At 42.4% G+C, this 22416-nt stretch overlaps 1 protein-coding gene and 1 pseudogene across 1 annotated transcript; both read left to right on the plus strand.

Annotated features, from left to right (window-relative positions):
• Positions 1-6516: 6516 nt before the first annotated feature.
• On the plus strand, positions 6517-14926 carry LOC135511401 (E3 ubiquitin/ISG15 ligase TRIM25-like). The gene is made up of 8 exons (XM_064932925.1): positions 6517-6615; positions 8287-8826; positions 8908-9003; positions 9148-9381; positions 10203-10225; positions 10337-10482; positions 11299-11570; positions 11804-14926. Exons 2-8 carry the CDS (start codon positions 8329-8331, stop codon positions 12071-12073), a joined length of 1539 nt encoding a protein of 512 aa, XP_064788997.1. The 5' UTR covers positions 6517-6615; positions 8287-8328; the 3' UTR covers positions 12074-14926.
• An 87-nt stretch (positions 14927-15013) lies between these two features.
• Positions 15014-18591, plus strand: LOC135511412 (cerebellin-1-like; annotated as a pseudogene).
• The last annotated feature ends 3825 nt before the right edge of the window (positions 18592-22416 follow it).

The raw sequence follows: 22416 nt of genomic DNA on the forward strand, positions 1-22416 counted from the left end.
TTGCAGTGAAATGTAAATATTTGAGTCTATTGGAAGTTTAAAAAAGCATCTAAAGTTTGTAATTTCCACTTTGAAATGTCAGATGAAAAATGTATAAACGCCTACAAAAATGTCCATAAATAATAATCTACATAATAAGTCAAATTTCTTGTTGCTGCAAGATTATTTTCCTGTTTTAGCAAACTGTGCTCAAATTAAGATCCTACACCTGTAGTTGTAGAGCAACACAAATGTGGTCACTTAGGCCGTCACACTCTCTCTGTCTCTCTCGCTCTCTCGGTGCCTCTCAACAGGCTAAAGTGTTTTTCAGCTCATCTGAAAACTCAAGAAAAATAAATAAGCTACCCACTCTGCACAAACTGGTTAAAACAACATTGTTTCAACTTAATTTTTCAATGTATTTTGACGTGGAATCTAAGTGGAAAATACATTGGATTTTGAGTGCAAAATTTCAACCACAGGATTATGTCATCATGTTAACCAATTTTCAACATAGACAAATCTTGTATAAAATATGTTGAATTTGTACCTTTGAAACAATGTCAGATCTTCAACATAATATCCACTATACAAAAAAAACTACAGGCTGGGCAGCACCTCCTACTTAACTCTTTCTTGAACTGCACTGTTGGTTAAGGGCTTGTAAATAAGCATTTCACGGTAAGGTCTACTACACCTGTTCTATTCGGTACATGTGACAAAGTTTGATTTGATTTATCTACAGATATCCCTTCCCATCCAGGGTTTTAACCAAGCCCAGCCAAGCTTACAGTGGCTTGCAAAATTATTCACCCCTTGGCATTTTTCCTATTTTGTTGCCTTGCAACCTGGAATTAAAATTGATTTTTTGGGGGTTTGTGTCATTTGATTTACACAACATGCCTACCATTTTGAAGATGCAATATACTTTTTATTTTGAAATAAACAAGAAATACAGAAAAGCAGAACTTGAGCGTACCAGGGTAGCCAAGTGGTTAGAGCGTTGGACTAGTAACCGGAAGGTTGCAAGTTCAAACCCCTGAGCTGACATGGTACAAAATCTGTTGTTCTGCCTCTGAACAGGCAGTTTAACCCACTGTTCCTAGGCCGTCATTGAAAATAAGAATTTGTTCTTAACTGACTTGCCTAGTTAAATAAAGGTCTAAAAAAAAATCAATACTTTGTAGAGCCATCTTTTGCAGCAATTACAGCTGCAAGTCTCTTGGGGCATATCTCTATAAACTTGGCACATCTAGCCACTGGGATTTTTGTCCATTCTTCAAGGCAAAACTGCTCCAGCTCCTTCAATTTGGATGGGTTCCACTGGTGTACAGCAATCTTCAAGTCATACTACAGATTCTTAATTGGATTGAGATCTGGGCTTTGAGTAGGCCATTCCTAGACATTTAGATGTTTCCCCTTAAACCACTCGAGCGTTGCTTTAGCAGTATGCAAAGGGTCATTATCCTGCTGGAAGGTGAACCTTCATCCCAATCTCAAATCTCTGGAAGAGTGAAACGGGTTTCCCTCAAGAATTTCCCTATATATAAAACACCATCCATCATTCTTTCAATTCTGACCAGTTTCCCAGTCCCTGCCGATGGAAAAACATTGGTGTTCTCGGGGTGATGAAAGGTGTTGGTTTTGCGCCAGACATAGAATTTTCCTTGATGGTCAAACAGCTCAATTTTAGTCTCATCTGACCAGAGTACCTTCTTCCATATATTTGAGGAGTCTCTCACATGCCTTTTGGCAAACACTAAAAGTGTTTGCTTATTTTTTTCTTTATGCAATGGCTTTTTTCTGGCCACTCTTCCGTAAAGCCCAGCTCTGTGGAGTGTATGGCTTCAAGTGGTCCTATGGACAGATACTACAATCTCCGCTGTGGAGCTTTGCAGCTCCTTCAAGGTTATCTTTGGTCTCTTTGTTGCCTCTCTGATTAATGCCCTCCTTGCCTGGTCTGTGAGTTTTGGTGGGCGGCCCTCTCTTGGCAGGTTTGTTGTGGTGCCATATTCTTTCCATTTTTTAATAATGGATTTAATGGTGCTCCGTGGGATGTTCAAAGTTTCTGATATTTTTTATAACCCAACCCTGGTCTGTACTTCTCTACAACTTTGTCCTTGACCTGTTTGGAGAGCTCCTTGGTCTTCATAGTGCAGCTTGCTTGATGGTGCCCCTTGCTTAGTGGTGTTGCAGACTCTGGGGCCTTTCAGAACAGGTGTATATAAACTGAGATCATGTGACAGATCATGTGAAACTTAGATTGCACGCAGGTGGACTTTATTTATCTAATTATGTGACTTCTGAAGGTAATTGGTTGCACCAGATGTTATTGAGGGGCTTCATAGCAAAGGGGATGAATACATACAGTGGGGCAAAAAAGTATTTAGTCAGCCACCAATTGTGCAAGTTCTCCCACTTAAAAAGATGAGAGGCCTGTAATTTCATCATAGTCACACTTCAACTATGACAGAGAAAATGAGGGGGAAATAATCCAGAAAATCACATTGTAGGATTTTTAATTAATTTATTTGCAAATGATGGTGGAAAATAAGTATTTGGTCAATAACAAAAGTTTATCTCAATACTTTGTTATATACCCTTTGTTGGCAATGACAGAGGTCAAATGTTTTCTGTAAGTCTTCACAAGGTTTTCACACACTGTTGCTGGTATTTTGACCCATTCCTCCATGCAGATCTCCTCTAGAGCAGTGGTGTTTTGGGGCTGTTGCTGGGCAACACGGACTTTCAACTCCCTCCAAAGATTTTCTATGGGGTTGAGATCTGGAGACTGGCAAGGCCACTCCAGGACCTTGAAATGCTTCTTATGAAGCCACTCCTTCGTTGCCCGGGCAGTGTGTTTGGGATCATTGTCATGCTGAAAGACCCAGCCACATTTCATCTTCAATGCCCTTGCTGATGGATACATGGCCCCATTCATTCTTTCCTTTACACGGATCAGTTGTACTGGTCCCTTTGCAGAAAAACAGCTCCAAAACATGATGCTTCCACCCCCATGCTTCACAGTAGGTATGGTGTTCTTTGGATGCAACTCAGCATTCTTTGTCCTCCAAACACTGTTTGAGTTGAGTTTTTACCAAAAAGTTATATTTTGGTTTCATCTGACCATATGACATTCTCCCAATCTTCTTCTGGATCATCCTAATGCTCTCGAGCAAACTTCAGACGGGCCTGGACATGTACTGTCGCTTAAGCAGGGGGACACGTCTGGCACTGCAGGATTTGAGTCCATGGCGGCGTAGTGTGTTACTGATGGTAGGCTTTGTTACTTTGGTCCCAGCTCTCTGCAGGTCATTCACTAGGTCCATAGTGGAGTTTGGAGTGTCACTGTTTGAGGTTGTGGACAGGTATCTTTTATACTGATAACAAGTTCAAACGGGTGCCATTAATACAGGTAACGAGTGGAGGACAGAGGAGCCTCTTAAAGAAGAAGTTACAGGTCTGTCAGAGCCAGAAATCTTGCTTGTTTGTAGGTGACCAAATACTTATTTTCCACCATAATTTGCAAATAAATTCATTAAAAATCCTACAATGTGATTTTCTGGACTTTTTTTCTCAATCCCTAAAGATTGGAAAGCTGCCGCGGTCATCCCCCTCTTATAAAGTCTTCGAAAGCCAACTGATCACTGACCATTTTGAATCCCACCGTACCTTCTCCGCTGTGCAATCCTGCTTCCGAGCCGGTCACAGGTGCACCTCAGCCACGCTCAAGGTACTAAACAATATCATAACCGCCATCGATAAAAGACAGTGTGCAGATACTGTGCAGCCATCTTCATCGACCTGGCCAAGGCTTTCGACTCTGTCAATCACCGTAAACTTATCGGCAGACTCAATAGCCTTGGTTTTTCTAATGACTGCCTCACCTGGTTCACCAACTACTTTGCAGACAGAGTTCAGTTTGTCAAATCGGAGGGCATGTTGTCCAGACCTCTGGCAGTCTCTATGGGGGTACCACAGGGTTCAATTCTCGGGCCGACTCTTTTCTCTGTATATATCCATGATGTCGCTCTTGCTGCGGGTGATTCCCTGATCCACTTCTACACCATTCTGTATACTTCTGCCCCTTCCTTGGACACTGTGCTAACTAACCTTCCGAACAAGCTTCAATGCCATACAACACTCCTTCCGTGGCCTCCAACTGCTCTTAAACGCTAGTAAAACCAAATGCATGCTTTTCAACTGTTCGCTGCCTGCAGCAGCCCGCCCGACTAGCATCACCACCCTGAACGGTTCCGACCTAGAATATGTGGACAACTATAAATACCTAGGTTTCTGGCTAGACTGTAAACTCTCCTTCCAGACTCATATTAAACATCTCCAATCAAAAATCAAATCTAGAATTAGCTTTCTATTTCGCAACAAAGCCTCCTTCACTCACGCCGCCAAATTTACCCTAGTAAAACTGACTATCCTACCGATCCTCGACTTCGGCGATGTCATCTACAAAATAGCATCCAACACTCTACTCAGCAAACTGGATGAGGTCTATCACAGTGCCATCCGTTTTGTTACCAAATCACCTTATACTACCCACCACTGTGACCTGTATGCCCTAGTCAGCTGGCCCTCGCTACATATTTGTTGCCAGACCCACTGGCTCCAGGTCATCTATAAGTCTATGCTCGGTAAAGCTCCGCCTTATCTCAGTTCACTGGTCACGATAACAACACCCACCCGTAGCACACGTTCCAGCAGGTATATCTCACTGATCATCACCAAAGCCAACACCTCATTTGGCCGCCTTTCCTTCCAGTTCTCTGCTGCCAGTGACTGGAACTAATTTTAAAAATTGCTGAAGTTGGAGACTTTTATTCCCTCACCAACTTTAAACATCAACTATCTGTGCAGCTAAACGATCGCTGCAGCTGTACATAGTCCATCTGTAAATAGTCCACCCAATCTATCTACCTCATCCCCATACTATTTTTATTTACATTTCTGCTCTTTTGCACACAAGTATCTCTACTTGCACATCATCATCTGCTTCTTTATCACTCCAGTGTTAATCTGCGAAATTGTAACTATTCGCTCCTATGGCCTATTTATTGCCTACCTCCTCATGCCTTTTGCACACACTGTATATAGACTTTATTTTTTCTACTGTGTCATTGATTTATTTATTGTGTTATTGGCTTGTTTATTGTTTACTCCATGTGTAACTCTGTGTTGTTGTCTGTGTCACACTGCTTTGTTTTATCTTGGCCAGGTCGCAGTTGCAAATGAGAACTTGTCAACTAGCCTACCTGGTTAAATAAAAGGTGAAATAATTGTTTTACTTTTTTAAAATCAATGATGCTATTTAAGCTTATATAGCATTTGGGAAGTCTTCAACAGCTATTGTTTAAATTCAGTCCAGGATTCAACTAAAAATATACAATACATATAGGCCAAGGGTTTCAAGCTTTGGTTGATTTCAAATGGAATCTACAAGTTAATAATAAATATGTTGGATTCACGTCTCCACCTCAAAAAATACATCTAAATGAAAGAATATGATTAAATCAAATAAAACTGTATTTAAAGGACATATAACATTTGATTTAGTCCTATTCTTTGACCTAGATTTTTGGTTGAAATGGAGACATGAATCCAACATATCAATTATGAATTTGCAGACAAACTGGAATTAAAGCCAGACTCAGTGGCACAGATGGAGCTATCCAAGCAGCAGAAACATCTCCTTCAAATGTTGATATTTGGTAGTGTTGACAACCAAACACAATTCAATATCACTTTTGCAATACTGTAAATAGCCTATTAACACATTTTATTGTGACTTTGGGACTATAAGGTTCTATCTGCACAAAGCATAGTTCTGAGATATTGAGCATCAAAGTTTTCACATCCCAGATGTCAAAAATATTTTGTCCTGAATTCTTCTTTCTTAAAATTAGTAAGACATCCATTGCCACATTTTGAGCTTAATGTGACAATAAATGTATTCTTATGTAACCATAGAAAGTGTGCATGTTCTGGAAATCTTCACAATTGCTATAATAATCTGCACGGAATCTCAAAACGTCATTGATCACTTGCAGCATGTATTTACTTCAATGTAATTTCAAATTGCAATCCAAGTCATTTGGTTGTGGTTTTAGATGAAGTTTAGTGATAACACATTAGCTTGTTCTAAAAATAAGCAAAATATCTGATATAACTTAATTCTAATGGAAAATCAATGCCAGATAAAAAATAAAATAAAAAAAGTCACCCAAATGTGTTATCTGACATTTTCCATTGGAATTTGGTTGTGCTTTTAGATGGTTGAAAGCATAGCGATGACACATTGGGAATTCAACAAACTTTTGGCTGTTTTTTGAGTGGGTGAAAATAGGCTGGAATCTCATTGATCAAGGTATCTACCGAATATTACCCAATTATCTACGTTTACTTCATAGCGCTGCAGATGCAGGAAAGGAGATGAGAAGAGAAAGCCTCCTTAGAGATTTGAGATGGAAACTCGCTCTCTGAGTTGGTCATGTGACTCTGTGCTCTCAGAGGTCAGTCCCTCTGCTTAAACAGACATAGGTATGGGATTAGCCGGTTTCTACACACATTGACAGGAAAACACCTAACGATGACCACACTCTGACAGCCTTGGGACACAAACAGGTAGGGGGAATCTATACTGAACAATCAGAAGAAAGAACGAAGAGTTTCATCAGAATGAGTATAGAACAGTCGTAAACCGGAAAGCAGGATCACATAGGCAGGCAGGCCGGTAGTCCCGATTGTGGCGATGCCTTTCATTGTGAGTAGATTGCCACACACATTTACATATATTTTAAAAAAAGTAAACGTCCCATGTCTGTCACGAATGTTGAATACAATTATATTTGATTTTACCAATTAACCATGGGGTTGGTCCTTCAGTGGGTCGATATTTGAGACAAAATATCCACAGGAAGTATTATTAAACCTACTTGAAAATGCGGGTCTCTGTGGGTGGCAATAAAGATTTGTTTGCTCACGACCAACGGCACGTGCCCAAGACGAAAGTACATGCATGCATACTAACGAAAGTCTTGCAGGTGTTTACGTGGTTTTAAGCATGTGCTGGGGGATATACATTTCAATGCTTTCCTGTTGATATTTGGTCTAACAAAAATTACCCACTGAAGGACCAACTGCACAGACAACCAGTATAGTAAGATCAAATTAAATGTTATTCGGCATTCTGGCTTGTAAGGAAACTTTCCATGTTTCTGGAGTGGTTTGTTTCAGGCTGTATACCAAGAATTGGTATCTCAGTCACATTTTTTAGGCAAGCAGGCGGGCTGGGAGGATGATCCCTTGATCCCTCCATTGCGACAGACAGGGATTGGGATGAGCATCAGGTCAGTGTTACAACTCCATAGGATGAGAATAAACTCAGTGATACGGGTTATACCAGTTCAATACAGAATTAACAGTCCTGTCTGCCACCAAAGACACATTTTTTTTCACCTTTATTTAACCAGGTAGGCTAGTTGAGAACAAGTTCTCATTTACAACTGGGACCTGGCCAAGATAAAGCATAGCAGTGTGAACAGACAACACAGAGTTGCACATGGAGTAAACAATTAACAAGTCAATAACACAGAAAAAAAAGAGTCTATATACATTGTGTGCAAAAGGCATGAGGAGGTAGGTGAATAATTACAATTTTGCAGATTAACACTGGAGTGATAAATGATCAGATGGTCATGTACAGGTAGAGATACTGGTGTGCAAAAGAGCAGAAAAGTACATTAATATAAACAGTATGGGGATGAGGTAGGTAAAATTGGGTGGGCTATTTACCGATAGACTATGTACAGCTTTAGCGAACGGTGGGAGATCTTGAGGTGTTCTAACAATTGAGGACAATGGCCGAAGATCTTATAAACAGACTTAATGGTTGATTAGTAGGCAGATAAAGAGGCCGGTGTAGAGGACTACACATAGACTGAACAGCCCCTGTTCCTAATTCCTAGTATTAGTTTTTACATAAGTGACTTTGGTGTGAACACTCTTAGAAAAAAGGATTCGTAAGGGGTTCTTTGGCTGTGTTTTGTTTTGTTTTTGTTTATTTTGAATTATAAATGCTTGAGTAAGGGGACAGCCAAAAACACTAGGGTTCTAGATAGCTCCTTTTTTTAAAGAGTGCACTGTAAACGTACTTGTCCTCAGGACTCGACTCACCGCTTATAACGGTCATCATGTGGCTTGAAAATAAAATGTTGGGAATTAAGATGATTTCAACTGCTCATTATTTTTGACAACTTGACACAAATGTTGACATTGATGTTTTTGTTTACAAAGGTGCCTTTTCCCTTTTGTGTTCCTGTTGACAAAACGGTCGTCATGGCGTCCCTGGAGGAGGAGTTGACGTGTTCAGTGTGCCGCGACGTCTTCAGCCAGGCCCAGACCTTGCCGTGCGGCCACAGCTTCTGCCCAGCATGTGTGCGAGACGCCTGGGGCCACGGGGAGGCGGGGGTCAGGGGTCGCTTCACCTGCGCACAGTGTCAGGAGGAACAGGGGGTTGTGGCGTGTGACTGCTGCCCCCCTGTGGGGGATGGGGACCAGTCTGGGAATGCTGTGGCGGTGAAGACCTGTCTGCGCTGTGAGGTGTCTCTGTGTGCCGAGCACCTGAAGCCCCACCTGGAGCGGCCCGCCTTCAAGACACACCTGCTAGTGGAACCTCTGGGAGACCTGTCCCACCGCAGGTGTCCTGCCCATGAGGAGATGTTCCGCTACTACTGTGCAGACGAGCGTGTGTACGTGTGTGCAGACTGTTTATTGGAGGGTGGCCACACACAGCACCGGGTTAAAGGACTGAGGAAGGTGGAGGAGGACCTGAAGGTCAGTTAGCGATGTAGTTCCTTACAGCTGGTGTTATAGTGTGGCTTTAACAGTTCTAAATCTGTGTGTATGTTTCCATAGGTAATCCTCCAGAGCCTTCTCCAGAAAGCAGATGAGAAGCTGAATAAAGGTGAACAGATCCTCCAAGAGCACTGGAATACTGACCACACTATAACAGTAAGTAACCACACACTGTATGCTTATAGCAGTCCATCAATTTACTGTTCGTGCTTATGTTAGTCTATCCGGCCTTCTATTCTGCCCTGACGTTGGGTCTTGTTATAACCTTAGTCTTTGGTGGTGGTTGTTGTCCGCCTGCAGGACTTGTCTGTGGCAGATGACTCCCAGGTGGAGCGTATGGGTATAGCCCTGCAGCTGCAGGTGGAGAGGCTGGTGCTGGCCCTGAGGGAGAGCACCAGGAAAGAGAGGCAGCAGGCTGTGGATCGCCTCCAGAACAACTGCAGCAGGGTTCGAGAGGACCTGAGCCAGACCCGGGACATCCACCATTACCTGGGCTCCTTGCTGGAGGAGACAGACCCCTTCCTGCTCATTTGGGTGAAATGTTTATTAATAACCCTTTTACCAGTTACCAATATGACCAGAGAGGGGAGAGGGTTTGAAGGAGCCAATTGGTATCTGGGGATAATTTGGGGACCATGGTAGTAAGAGGAGCCAGTTTGGGAATTCAGCCAGGCTAGTGGTGTTAACACCCCTACTTTTGGGACAAGTTCCATGGGATTATTTGTGACCACTCCAGAGTCAGTTTTGCAATATGGCAATACATATCCAACCTCACAGTAACCATTTCAGGCAGTTATTCTCTGTGCGTTAGACACAACCTTTGAATAATGTCCAACAAACCAAATAGATCAAAGCCATCATCTCATACCATCAGATTCCATACAGTACGTCACTATTCTGGTAATCATTCTAAATCTCAACATTCACCTTTGTACTGTACTGCAATGTTTTAACCACCTACTGTATTTATTTATGAGACAGCATCTGTTGTATACTACATAACGGAGGATTTAAACTAATCTGTTTACCTCCCTGTCCATCTGGGGGAGATTCACTGGGCCATTTGTGCAGGATTTGTACGATGGCATTAAAGGCTTTGTGCTTCAATTCATTACCGTCAATGAATGTCTATTTTCTTGATGGAAAATTTGATCAACTTTATTAAAGGAATAGTTAAGGATTTTGACAATGAGGCCCTTTATCTACTAACCCCGGAGACTCTGGAGAAGTAGATAAAGGTCTTCATTGCCAAAATCCCAAACTATCCCTTTAACAGTTTTGTGTTATTGTCTTATAACAGTGCATTTTAAGTCTTACAACAGTCCTTGACTCCTGTTCTTTTGTTCTGTCCACAGGCATTTCAATCTGATGACTCAAGGTAAATAAAAAATAGACATTCATTAGTATGATATTGTGTGTGTTTGTTTGTATGTTCGTGTGTTTGAGTATAATATGATTTATGTCTAACCTGCTGTGCTATGTGTAACAGGCTGCTTGCGGACCTGAATTGTCCCTTGTTCACTCCTGACTCCCTCAGCCTGGACAGGAAGTATATTATGGAGGATATCGAGAGCAAGTACAGAGAGTTCATCACCGAGACACTGCGCTGTCTCACCGAACTCAAGAGGGAGCTCTGTGAGTGCACAGGCCAAACCTTCAACCCATAGATTTGAGATGGGAGGAATTCCGCTTGTTTATTCATTTATATATTTGTTTCCCTCTGCTTCGTACGTTGCATTCTGAAAGTATTCAGTCCCGTTTACTTTTTCCACATTTTAAAATGGATCAAATAGTTTTTTATCCTCTACACACAATACCCCATAATGACAGAGCAAAAACAGGTATTTCAAATTTCTTCCCCCCCGGAAAGATCAAATTTACATAAGTATTCAGACCCTTTACTCAGTACTTTGTTGAAGCCCCTTTGGTAGTGATTACAGCCTTGAATCTTCTTGGGTATGACGCTTCAAGCTGGGGACTTTCAATGCTGCAGAGAATGTTTTTGGTACGCTTTGAGATCTGTGCCTCTACACAATCCTGTCTCTGAGCTCTATGGACAATTCCTTTGACCTCAAGGCTTGGTTTTTGCTCTGAAAAGTATTGTCAACTTTGGGACCTTTTATATAGACAGGTGTGTGCCTTTCCAAATCATGTCCCATCAATTAAATTTACCGCAGGTGGACTCCCAAGTTGTAGAAACATCTCAAGGATGATCAAATGGAAACAGGAGGCACCTCAGCTCAATTTCGAGTCTTATAGCAAAGGGTGTAAATAAGGAATTTGTTATTTTTAATACATTTGCTAGAATTTCTAAACCTGTTTTCACTTTGTCATTATGGAGTATTGTGTGTTCATTGATGAAAAACTATTTAACGTGACAAAATGTGGAAAAAGTTAAGGGGTCTAAATATTTTTCGAATGCACTGTATGTCTGTTTCTTTGTTTCCATAGTAACAAGTCCGTTGACTCTGGACACTAACTCTGCCCATCCTCTCCTGAGCATTTCGGACGGCCTGCGGTCAGCCATGCGGGTCAAACAGCGCCTTCCGTGTGCCACTCACCCTGACCGCTTTGACCACTGGGCTCAAGTCCTGACCGTCCAGACCTTCTCCTCAGGAACTCATTACTGGGAGCTGGAGGCAGAGGGCTTCTGGGACATTGCGGTGTCCTACCGGAGCATCGGGCGGAAAGGGAAGGAGGGCACTGCCTTTGGAAATAACAAGGTATATTATCATCACCCATCTTCTACATATGGTCTTTAATAATAGGAACAGTTGTGGTAATAAGAGTAGTATTAGATATTAGTTTATTTGATGGTGGTAGCGAAGCTTTTTGAATTTCTTTGTTAACTGATTGAGGAATTTAATTGGTCTATTTAAATACAACTGACATCACAAGAGAGATTGGTTGGTTTCTCTATTGACTGCTAGATAATGGATGAGGTTTTGACTTGCAGATGTCTTGGAGCCTGACGCAGCAGCACGACAGGAAGCTGGCTGCCTGGCACAACCGCAGGAAGACCCGCCTTTCCAGCCGGATGTCAGGCAACCGTGTGGGTGTGGCCCTGGATTATGGCATGGGCACAATCACATTCTCGGAGGTGGGGCCTTCCAACACCCTGACCCACTTGCACACCTTCAGCACCTCCTTCAACCAGCCTGTGTGCCTAGGCTTTGGCCTCTACAAGGCTGAGCTCCACAGCAGAATCTCTATAGTGAGGGTGTGAGGGATCATTCGAGACCAGAGAATAAAAAAATTATATTTCTATAGCTGGGACACCTTCGGGGTGGGCCTCAGGGATGGAGACTTTGTGTGGAGGTTTCTTTCTGGAACGTCTCCCAGGATCTCATGAGGGATTGGACTATGAACAAAAGAGCTTGTGTGAGCATGAATGTATGTAAGACTACATTCTTACAGCATTCAGGACTTGAAATACTTTGAACTATGACTTTGAATCAGTAAGGAATGGATGTGAATGTCCTAATTTTGTCACAGTTTAGGGGAATTTGAAAGACCCAAGTAACTTGGACCCAAGGCAGAGGGTTTTTTGATCAAATACATCCAAACTACAGGACAATATTCTTAAAGAATTATAAAAGTACACATTCAGTTGATAGTTCTAGATTAATGTGGTGTAACAGCTATGGGGTCCCATTCCCTTTCACAAGTTTGTTTAGACAATTTTTTTTATGCATACAATAATCAATATGCGTTCTATGTGGCACCCATGTACCAAGCTAAATACCATAAATGATGTTTAGAAAAGGTGGAAGGGATGTGGACTGAACCATATTGTAATATAGATGACAAAATCATTAGGCATTAGAAGCTTTCACAAAGGTTAAATTACACTGAGTGTACAAAACATCATGAACACCTTCCTAATATTGAGTTTCACCCCCTTTTGCCCCCTCAGAACAGCCTCAATTTGTCGGGCATGGACTCTACAAGGTGTCGAAAGCATTCCACAGGGATGCTGGCCCATGTTGACTCCAATGCTTCTGACTGTTGTCATGTTTTGCTAGATGTCCTTTGGGTGGTGGACCATTTTTTTTATACACACAGGAAACTGAAAAACCCAGCAGTGTGAAAACCCCAGCAGGGTTGCAGTTCTTGACACACAAACTGTTGTGCCTGGCACCTACTACCATACCTTGTTCAAAGGCACTTAAATATTTTGTATTGCCGATTCACACTTAGAATGGCACATATACACAATCCATGTCTCAATTGTCTCAAGGCTTACAAATCCTTCTTTATCCTGTCTCCTCCTTTTCGTCTACACTGATTGAAGTGACGGCAATAATGGATCATAGACTGAGCAGGTGAATCTATGTCATGAAAAGAGCATGTGTTCCTAATGTTTTGTACACTCCTTTTACGTAGGCTATTATATTGAAAAGTATTCACTTGAAGATGGTCAAGGTATGACCTTCAACAAAATAACCTTCAATATTGAAACATCTCAGATGCAATACTTTCACTGGCACTTTTCATTTATAGAGAAAAAATGAGTGAGAGTGAGAGAGAGCCGTGGGTCCTCTGGCATGGCTATTTAGATGTGTGTTTCAAAGGGAGGTGTCTGATACTGTAGAATGGGAGAACAGAGAAGAGAGATGTTACAGGGAATGTGTTGCTATCACTCCATCTCTAAGGACAAATGACTGACTTCAACTGATATGGAAAGCAAGGAGGACACCTTTCAAACTGTAACAGGTGATATCATCATCTCTTTTTTTATTATTAACATAAACCTAGACTCCAGGATTGTATTACAGTACTCAGTGAATAAATGCCTAGTTTTGCAAATCCCTACATTGTTTGTGTTTAAAATCTCAGATCATTCAGGAAAACTGTTCATCTACTGACTGTTTATTGAATATTGGGGACCAACTCTATGAAACATACCGTGTGGACCAACTCTATGAAACATACAGTGTTGGGTCCGTGTGAGGAAGTGCGTGGGTGCTTGAAGAGCGTGTGTAAGGTTGTTTTAAAAGGTTGTTTATAACCAGGTTAATCACTAATGTCATAGTTTAAAAGATTGTTTATAACAGGTTAATCACTAAAGTCAAAGAGTGACCATCAGAGATGTCCATGTATTTTTACACTTGAATTTACAAAATGTAGAGAGATTATTTTAGGAAAGGGAATCACATAAACAGAGTATAAAGTCTAAAATGTTGTTCTATGTGTAACTGCCAAAATAAAGGAAACATCAATTTAGTGTCTTAATAGGGCGTTGGGCTACGATGAGTTGCCAAAACATGTGCCTTGTCAAAGATTCTACAAGTGTTGGAGGGATGCGATACCATTATTCCACAAGAAATGCCATAATTTGGTGTTTTGTTGATGGTGGTAGAAAAAGCTGTCTCAGGGGCCACTCCAGAATCTCCTGTAACCCTCTCCCATAAGATTGTGTGACTGAGACGGCCAAGGCATATCGTGAAACATCAGCAAGTCAAGCAGTCTTCGTCACTAAAACCACTGCCAAACGTGCACTAACAATCACCCCTCTTTCAAAGTCACTTGAGATCTCTTCTCGCCATGGTAGCCAAAATAATGGGCAACTGGGCCTGCCCAGCATTTTTATACATGACCCTAAGCATGATGGGATGTTAATTCCACACCTGTGTGGGAGCACCTGCTTTCAATATACTTTGAATTCCTCATTTGCTCAAGTGTTTCCTTTATTTGGGCATTTACCTCTATGTATACTATCAATACTGGATTCAGTGCCATCTTCTCTGTGTGATTTACAGTAACCATATATTTAGTTGTGAAAAGATAAACACCTGAGGAATTAAGTGAGTGAATGAAAGAGAAGGACAGAGACACTAAGTGATAACATGGTGGGTGAGAGGAGGAGGGGGGGCATGTTGAACGTCAGGAGGGAGTTGCTCCCTCACTCCCTCTTTCTTTCTCACTATCTCCTGGATTTGACATCCTCCCCTGGTCCCCCACTAACAATATTCTCCTCTTCAAAAGCTTTTCTGGTAGCCAATGCCAAGATTCCTCACAGGTGCCCTATCTTTACCTTTCTCAATTTATCCCTCCTCCCTCCCTTTTTCATTCTCTCCCTCAGGTCTTGTGCAATGATGAAGTAGATTGGAACACATCCAAATTCATTCTCTCCCTCAGTTGCAAACAAGCATATAATCATCGGTGAGAACAGAGTGAGAGAGAGAGAGAGAGAGAGAGGAAGGGAAGGACAGACAGACAGATAGTGTGGGTGGGAAATGGAGGAAGTGACTGCATGTGTTCTGAATTTGGCTCCTGCTGCTGAACACTAATAACCCCAAAACCTCCTGGTTGTCAGTCCTACCTGTTGACTCACCTCTGTTTCTATCACTGGGAGAATTCCTGCATAGGGTCTACACTAGGTGGGATAAGAGACTGCTGTCTTAGATCAGGGTGTTCAACCAAGTTCAACCAATTGAGGACCAAGTTCATCCAGCAAAGGACAGAATATCTATTGATTTATAAGTCGTACACCTCTTTTGCTTGACCATGTGTATCTATGTCTCTAAGTAACATTCCTCCATAATTGAATCAATCACAGAATTACATTCAAAACAGCCAATTAAAAGCATGTATCCCAGGCTGGTTCATCCTTCCAACTTCGAGCCCACAGTGCTGCTAATGCTGCTGCTCCTATGGGGGCCTCTAGGGGCTCAGGCCCAGAATGACACAGAGCCTATAGTCCTAAAAGGGAAGTGTTTGGTAATCTGTGACTCCACTCCCAACTCTGAGCCAGTGGGAAATGCTCTGGGCATGTCAGTACGCTCAGGCACGGCCGGGTGGCCTTCTCTGCCACCCGCCAGACCAACCATGAGCCCACAGCCATGAGCAACTGCATCATGATCATCTACTTCAACCAGGTGAACAAATGTAAAGAAACATTGACCATATAAAGTATCACATCATTCTGATTAATGAATTCCCTTTGGTTGTTGATTGATTTCTCTTTGATTGATCATTGATGAATGATTGATATCTATACCTTATAAAAAACATGACATGGCGCACACCCAGATACAATTATTGTATGTAGAGGTGCTGACTAATGGCGAATAAACTATAAGCTATAAAATAAAGAGAGTTGCACACTATATAAACTCAGGAAAAAAGAAACGTCTCTTTTTCAGGACCGTGTCTTTCAAAGATAATTTGTGAAAATCCAGATAACTTCACAGATCTTCATTGTAAAGGGTTTAAATACTGTTTCCCATGCTTATTCAATGAACCATAAACAATTAATGAACAACACCTGTAGAACGTTCGTTAAGACACTAACAGCTTACAGACCGTAGGCAATTAAGGTCACAGTTATGAAAACTTAGGACACTAAAGAGACCTTTCTACAGACCCAGGGTTCCTGCTCATCTGCGTGAAGGTGCCTTAGGCATGCTGCAAGGAGGTATGAGGACTGCAGATGTGGCCAGGAAAATAAATTGCAATGTTCGTACTGTGAGACTCCTAAGACAGCGCTACAGGGAGACAGGACGGACAGCTGATCATCCTCACAGTGGCAGACCACGTGAACAACACCTGCACAGGATTGGTACATCCGAACATCACACCTGCGGGACAGGTACAGGATGGCAACAACATCTGCCCGAGTTATACCAGGAACGCACAATCCCTCCATCAGTGCTCAGACTGTCCGCATTAGGCAGGGAGAGGCTGGACTGAGGGCTTGTAGGCTTGTTGTAAGGCAGGTCCTCACCAGACATCACCGGCAACATCGTCGCCTATGGGCACAAACCCACCGTCGCTGGACCAGACAGGACTGGCAAAAGGTGCTCTTCACTGACAAGTCACGGTTTTGTCTCACTAGGGGTGATGGTTTATCGTCGAAGGAATGAGCGTTACACCGAGGCCTGTACTCTGGAGCGGGATCGATTTGGAGGTGGAGGGTCCGTCATGGTCTGGGGCGGTGTGTCACAGCATCAGTAGACAGAGCTTGTTGTCATTGCAGGCCATCTCAACGCTGTGCGTTACGGGGAAGACATCCTCCTCCCTCGTGGTACGCTTCCAGCAGGCTCATCCTGACATGACCCTCCAGCTTGACAATGCCACCAGCCATACTGCTCGTTCTGTGCAGGATTTCCTGCAAGACAGGAATGTCAGTGTTCTGCCATGGCCAGCGAAGAGCCCGGGTCTCTATCCCATTGAGCACGTCTCTGACCTGTTGGATCGGAGGGTGAGGGCTAGGGCCATTCCCCCCAGAAATATCCAGTAACTTACAGGTGCCTTGGTGGAAGAGTGGGGTAACATTTCACAGCAAGAACTGACAAATCTGGTCAAGTCTATGAGGAGGAGATGCACTGCAGTACTTAATGCAGCTGGTAGCCACACCAGATACTGATTGTTACTTTTGATTTTGACCCCACTTTGTTCAGGGACACATTATTCAATTTATGTTAGTCACATGTCTGTGGAACTTGTTCAGTTTAAGTCCCAATTGTTGAATCTTGTTATGTTCATACAAATATTTACACATGTTAAGTTTGCTGAAAATAAACGCAGTTGACAGTGAGAGGACGTTTCTTTTTTTGCTGAGTTTATAAACTCCTAGTAAATTATTGGGTAAATCACCAACGTTTCGGCATCACTGTGCCTTCTTCAGGGTGATTTATATACCATCACTCCCCATCTCTCTTATTCTCCTGTATTAATTCTCTCCCTTTCTCTTCTTACCTCAGATCCTGGTGAATGTGGGAAATCACTTTGACCAGGAGAGCAGTGTCTTCCTAGCCCCCAGGAGGGGAGTCTACAGCTTTAACTGCCATGTTGTGAAGGTCTATAACAAACTATCCAAGTGAGATACACACCACACATACATCATATGTAGCAATCACACATGTCTCACATACGGTTAGTTATTTGGCATTGAGACTCTGTGGTTCTTCTTCCCCAGATTAGTTTGATGGGGAATGGGTGGCCAATGATCTCAGCCTTCGCTGGGGACCAGAATGTGACGCGGGAGGCAGCCACCAACGCAGGCCTGTTGATCATGGAGAGGGGAGACAAGACCTACCTCAAACTGGAGAGGGGAGACAAGACCTACCTCAAACTGGAGAGGGGAGACAAGACCTACCTCAAACTGGAGAGGGGAAACCTGATGGGTGGCTGGAAGTATTACACCTCCTCCGGTTCTTGGTTTTTCCCTTATAGGGAGACAGTCAGCAGGAGGGAGAGGAGGACAGAGGGAAAGAACAGAGTTAAATACGGAGTGAAAGAGCGATATGGTGGGAAAACGGTGCGACTGAGAAAGAGATAGGATTTCACATCTAAAAGAGGCAATTATAGATGAAAGATGGAGTGAAACAGAAAGACGTAATGAACATTGACAGCTGTGGGTATGTGAATTGTCTCATACCGTGTCCAGTTTATATGTAACTTGTCCTGTAGGATGGAGGACTGAGAGACTATTTTTGTTCAGATACCAGTGTTGATGATGAGCAGTATCTGCAATAAATTTGTATCTTTTTCATTTTCAATTTTAAAAGTAATAAGATAAGTAAATCCTGTAGCCCTTAAAACATGGCAAGACCTGAATACAACATTCGATTGACATTTGGATCTCTGGTATTTTTACCTGTCAATCTGGCCAGCCCATGGTTTTGTTGAACCTGTTTTTCTTGTGAAGGATTATATTTCCTATTGGCATGTATGTGTTTTGCAGAGTGCATACTTCTTATGAAGATTTAAAAAGTCATATTAAAATTAATATATACATTAGCTCTTTAGAAGTGTTTCGAAGTACTATGTGAATTAGATTATTATTTTTGTTTTATGCATGTTACATTGCATGTTACAATAGGTTACAGAGTATTAATATTCACTCTTGTGTTCTTCATTGAACCAATATCATGACAGCTGTTTGTAAATATAGCTCTCACCACCAGAGTTGGCATGGTGGCAGGGCATTGGCAAGTGTGGAGAGCATTAGCATAGTGAATAACGGATACTCCTCATAGGGCTAACAGTCATGCCCAAACAGATGGAGGCTTTGGCGAGGACACAAGCACGTCCTAGCCGGACTCCTGCGGATCAAGTATGGTGTGCTGTCACAACTAGTCAGTCACGCTTTCCTAGTTAGGGGTTCAGCAGCTAAGTCACCTGAAACCCTATTGTATTTGTTAGCGTTTATTATTATTATTAGGGGTTCAGCAAGCATAGGCTGCTAAAGACCTATTTTTATTATTCCAGTTCATTATTATAATGTATACTTCCGTGAGATGGTATTGCCTACAAAGGTGCAACTTAACATGATGGTAAAGTCCCGTGTGCCACACCCTCTCTTGCAATCCCGCGCCGATTGGCCAGATGGTGGCACTATAACAAGCGATTAAAATACAAACTTTGGAAGCTCACGCCCCTCACAATATGACCTATGGTCATGAAATTCGGTACATAGGTCTCTTTCCTCACAAGAAACACCTTTTCCTCAAGGACCCATAATGACCGCCATGTTGTATTTCCTGCCATTTAGAATTTTGTGAAGAGCACTTAAAGCACTTAAAATTCTACTTCTACTATGACCAATCTAAAAGTAACTTGATACATGTCATGTATTGGCCAAGGTCTCTGAAAGCAACATTTTTCCAGACTATACTCAACCTATGCAAGCACATTCAGATCAACCCCACAGTGGTGCTATTATTGGCACATGTTTATATCACTTGATCTGTTTGACCGAGTGATGAAATTTAGCACACAAGTTCATGGACATGCTAACCTCTAACACATGGTTTAGTTTGGTTTCAAGCTCTTTGCTCATAGTGGCCATATTGTTTGAGCTAGAGTCTTGGAAAATGTTGTGTTTAAAAACATGGGTACATGCTGTAGATGCTATGTACCAAATTTGATGCTGATCAGTCCAGCGGTCCTCAATATCATTGAAAATGTTCCAAAATACCTCAAAAGCATATTATATTGCATGATCAGTTTGATTTTGAGTTCTGATATTTGTCAAGTGTGATAAATAGTACAGAAGTAAATTGTCATAGGGAAATCTGTAAACATTTTCCTGATGGTGGCACAGTGGATGCACAGCTGAACCCTGGCAAAGGAGCTTGCAGCATTAATTATTATTCCTCTACTTCTGTAAAGCCAAATTAAAATGCAAATTCCTGTGAGATTATAAAGCCTAGGAGGATGCAACCTGGTATTGACGGTAAAGGTCCAAGGGCCACACCCTCCCCTGCAATGTCTTGCCAATCGGCCACATGGTGGTGCTATAACAATCGATTTAACATGCAAACTTTGACCCTTACCCCGTTTGACCTAGTCATGAAATTCGGTAGTTGGTCCCGCTCCTCACAATGAACAAATTTGCCTCAAGGACCCATAAGGTCTGCCAGATGGATTTTCCGCCATTTTTATTTTGTGAAAAATACTTCAAAAGCTTCCCCTCTGGCACCGAATGACCAATCTGTATGTAACTTCATATGTGGCATCTATGTACAAAGTTCTCCCAACACAACATTTTCCAGACTAGTACCTAAGACAACATGGCCACTATTGACCAGTAAGCATTCACATGGGCGTGGTCTGGCACATAATTGCATATAAATCAGTCACGGATATTCATATTGTAACAAAACTTGGTACACATGTTCCAAACACTGTGAAGACTCAACATATTTAAGCACATCGACCACACAGTGGCACACTTTTTCCTCATCCTTACCAAACGCAGCATATTAAAGTAATTGCATTCTAAAGTGAAGATCATGATTAGTTGATTATTGGAATCAGGTGTGTTAGCTAGGGCTGGGGCAAAAGAGTGACACCAATCAGGCCCCTGAGGACTGGAGTTGCCCATACCTGCTTTGAAATGTCATTGGAGACAGACTATTGAGTCATACAGTTTTTGTCCCCCCCCAAAATGTGTGCCTTTTAGCTAACCCTAACTATTCTACTAACTCTATAGCTTCCCTCCAAACTCATCATTAAGTTCGGGGCCCTGGGTCTGAACCCCGCACTGTGCAACTGGGTCCTGGACTTCCTTACGGGTCTCCCCCAGGTGGTGAAGGTAGGGAACAACACCTCCACTTCGCTGATCCTCAACACAGGGGCCCAACAACGGTGCATGCTCAGCCCCCTCCCGTACTCCCTGTTCACACATGACTGCATGGCCACACACACCTCCAACTCAATCATCAAGTTGCAGATAACACAACAGTAATAGGCATGATTACCAACAATGACAAGACAGCCTACAGAAAGGAGGTGAGGGCCCTGGGAGTTTGGTGCCAGGAAAATAACCTCTCACTCAATGTCGACAAAACAAAGAAGCTGATCGTAAACTTCAGGAAACAGCAGAGGGAGCACGCCCTTATTCAGATCGACGGGACTGCAGTGGAAAGCTTCAAGTTCGTCAGTGATGTGTACGCCGAGAATCTGAAACGGTCCACCCACACACATGTGGTGAAGAAGGGCAACAACACCTCTTCAACCTCAGGAGGCTGAAGAAATGTGGCTTGGCACCTAAAACCCTCACAAACTTTTACAGATGCACAGTTGAGAGCATCTAGTCGGGCTGTATCACCGCCTGGTACGGCAACTGCACCGCCCTCAATCGCAGCGCTCTCCAGAGGATGGTGCGGTCTGCCCAATGCATCACCAGGGGAAAAATACCTGCCATCCAGGACACCTACACCATCCGATGTCACAGGAAGACCAAAAAGATCATCAAGGACAACAACCACCCGAGCCACTGCCTGTTCACCCCACTATCATCCAGAAGGCGAGGTCAGTACAGTTGCATCAAAGAGAGACTGAAAACAGCTTCTATCTCAAGGCCATCAGACTGTTAAATAGCCATCACTAGGTGGCTTCCACCCAGTTACATAACCCTGCACTTTGGAGGCTGATGCCTCATATACATAGACTTGAAATCACTGGCCACTTTAATAATGTTTTCATATTTTTGCTTTACTCATCTCATATGTATATACTGCATTCTATTCTACTGTATTTTAGTCTATGCCACTCCAACATTGTTCATCCTAATATTTATATATTCCTTAATTCCATTATTTTACTCTTAGGTTGTGTATATTATGTGCATTTTTGTGAATTGTTAGATATTACTGCACTGTCAGAGCTGGAAACACAAGCATTTTTCTACACACACAATAACATCTGCTAAACATGTGTATGTGACAAATAAAATAACATTTGATTTGAACCTGCTGCATAAATTCTCTCAAACCTACAGCCTTTGGGGTGGCAGGTAGCCTAGTGGTTAGAGTGTTGGGCCAGTAACTGAAAGGTTGCTGGATCAAATCCGTGAGCAGACAAGGTAAAAAATCTGTCATTCTGCCCCTAAACAAGGCAGTTAACCCACTGTTCCCTGATTTGTTCTTCTTGACTTGCCTAGATAAATAAAAAAATAAAACGAAAAGTTATTTGACAAAATATGTATCCCTTCTAGAAAAAACTCACTATTGGGGAAGTAATTATACCCAGGTGCCACATCAATATCATCTCCTAAATTGTGATCATACACGACTGTAATAAAGACCATTTGGAACAAAGCCACAAACATACAGG

The sequence above is a fragment of the Oncorhynchus masou genome, chromosome 3 (assembly GCF_036934945.1).
Source record: "Oncorhynchus masou masou isolate Uvic2021 chromosome 3, UVic_Omas_1.1, whole genome shotgun sequence".
NCBI lineage: Eukaryota > Metazoa > Chordata > Actinopteri > Salmoniformes > Salmonidae > Oncorhynchus > Oncorhynchus masou.

Bases quoted from the DNA above. Each gene is read 5' to 3' on its own strand.
- LOC135511401 (XM_064932925.1), top strand. From the start codon at position 8,329: ATGGCGTCCCTGGAGGAGGAGTTGACGTGTTCAGTGTGCCGCGACGTC. The intron at 8,827-8,907 runs GTCAGTTAGCGA...ATGTTTCCATAG, and splicing joins AGGTGGAGGAGGACCTGAAG to GTAATCCTCCAGAGCCTTCT. The intron at 10,226-10,336 runs GTAAATAAAAAA...TATGTGTAACAG, and splicing joins TTTCAATCTGATGACTCAAG to GCTGCTTGCGGACCTGAATT.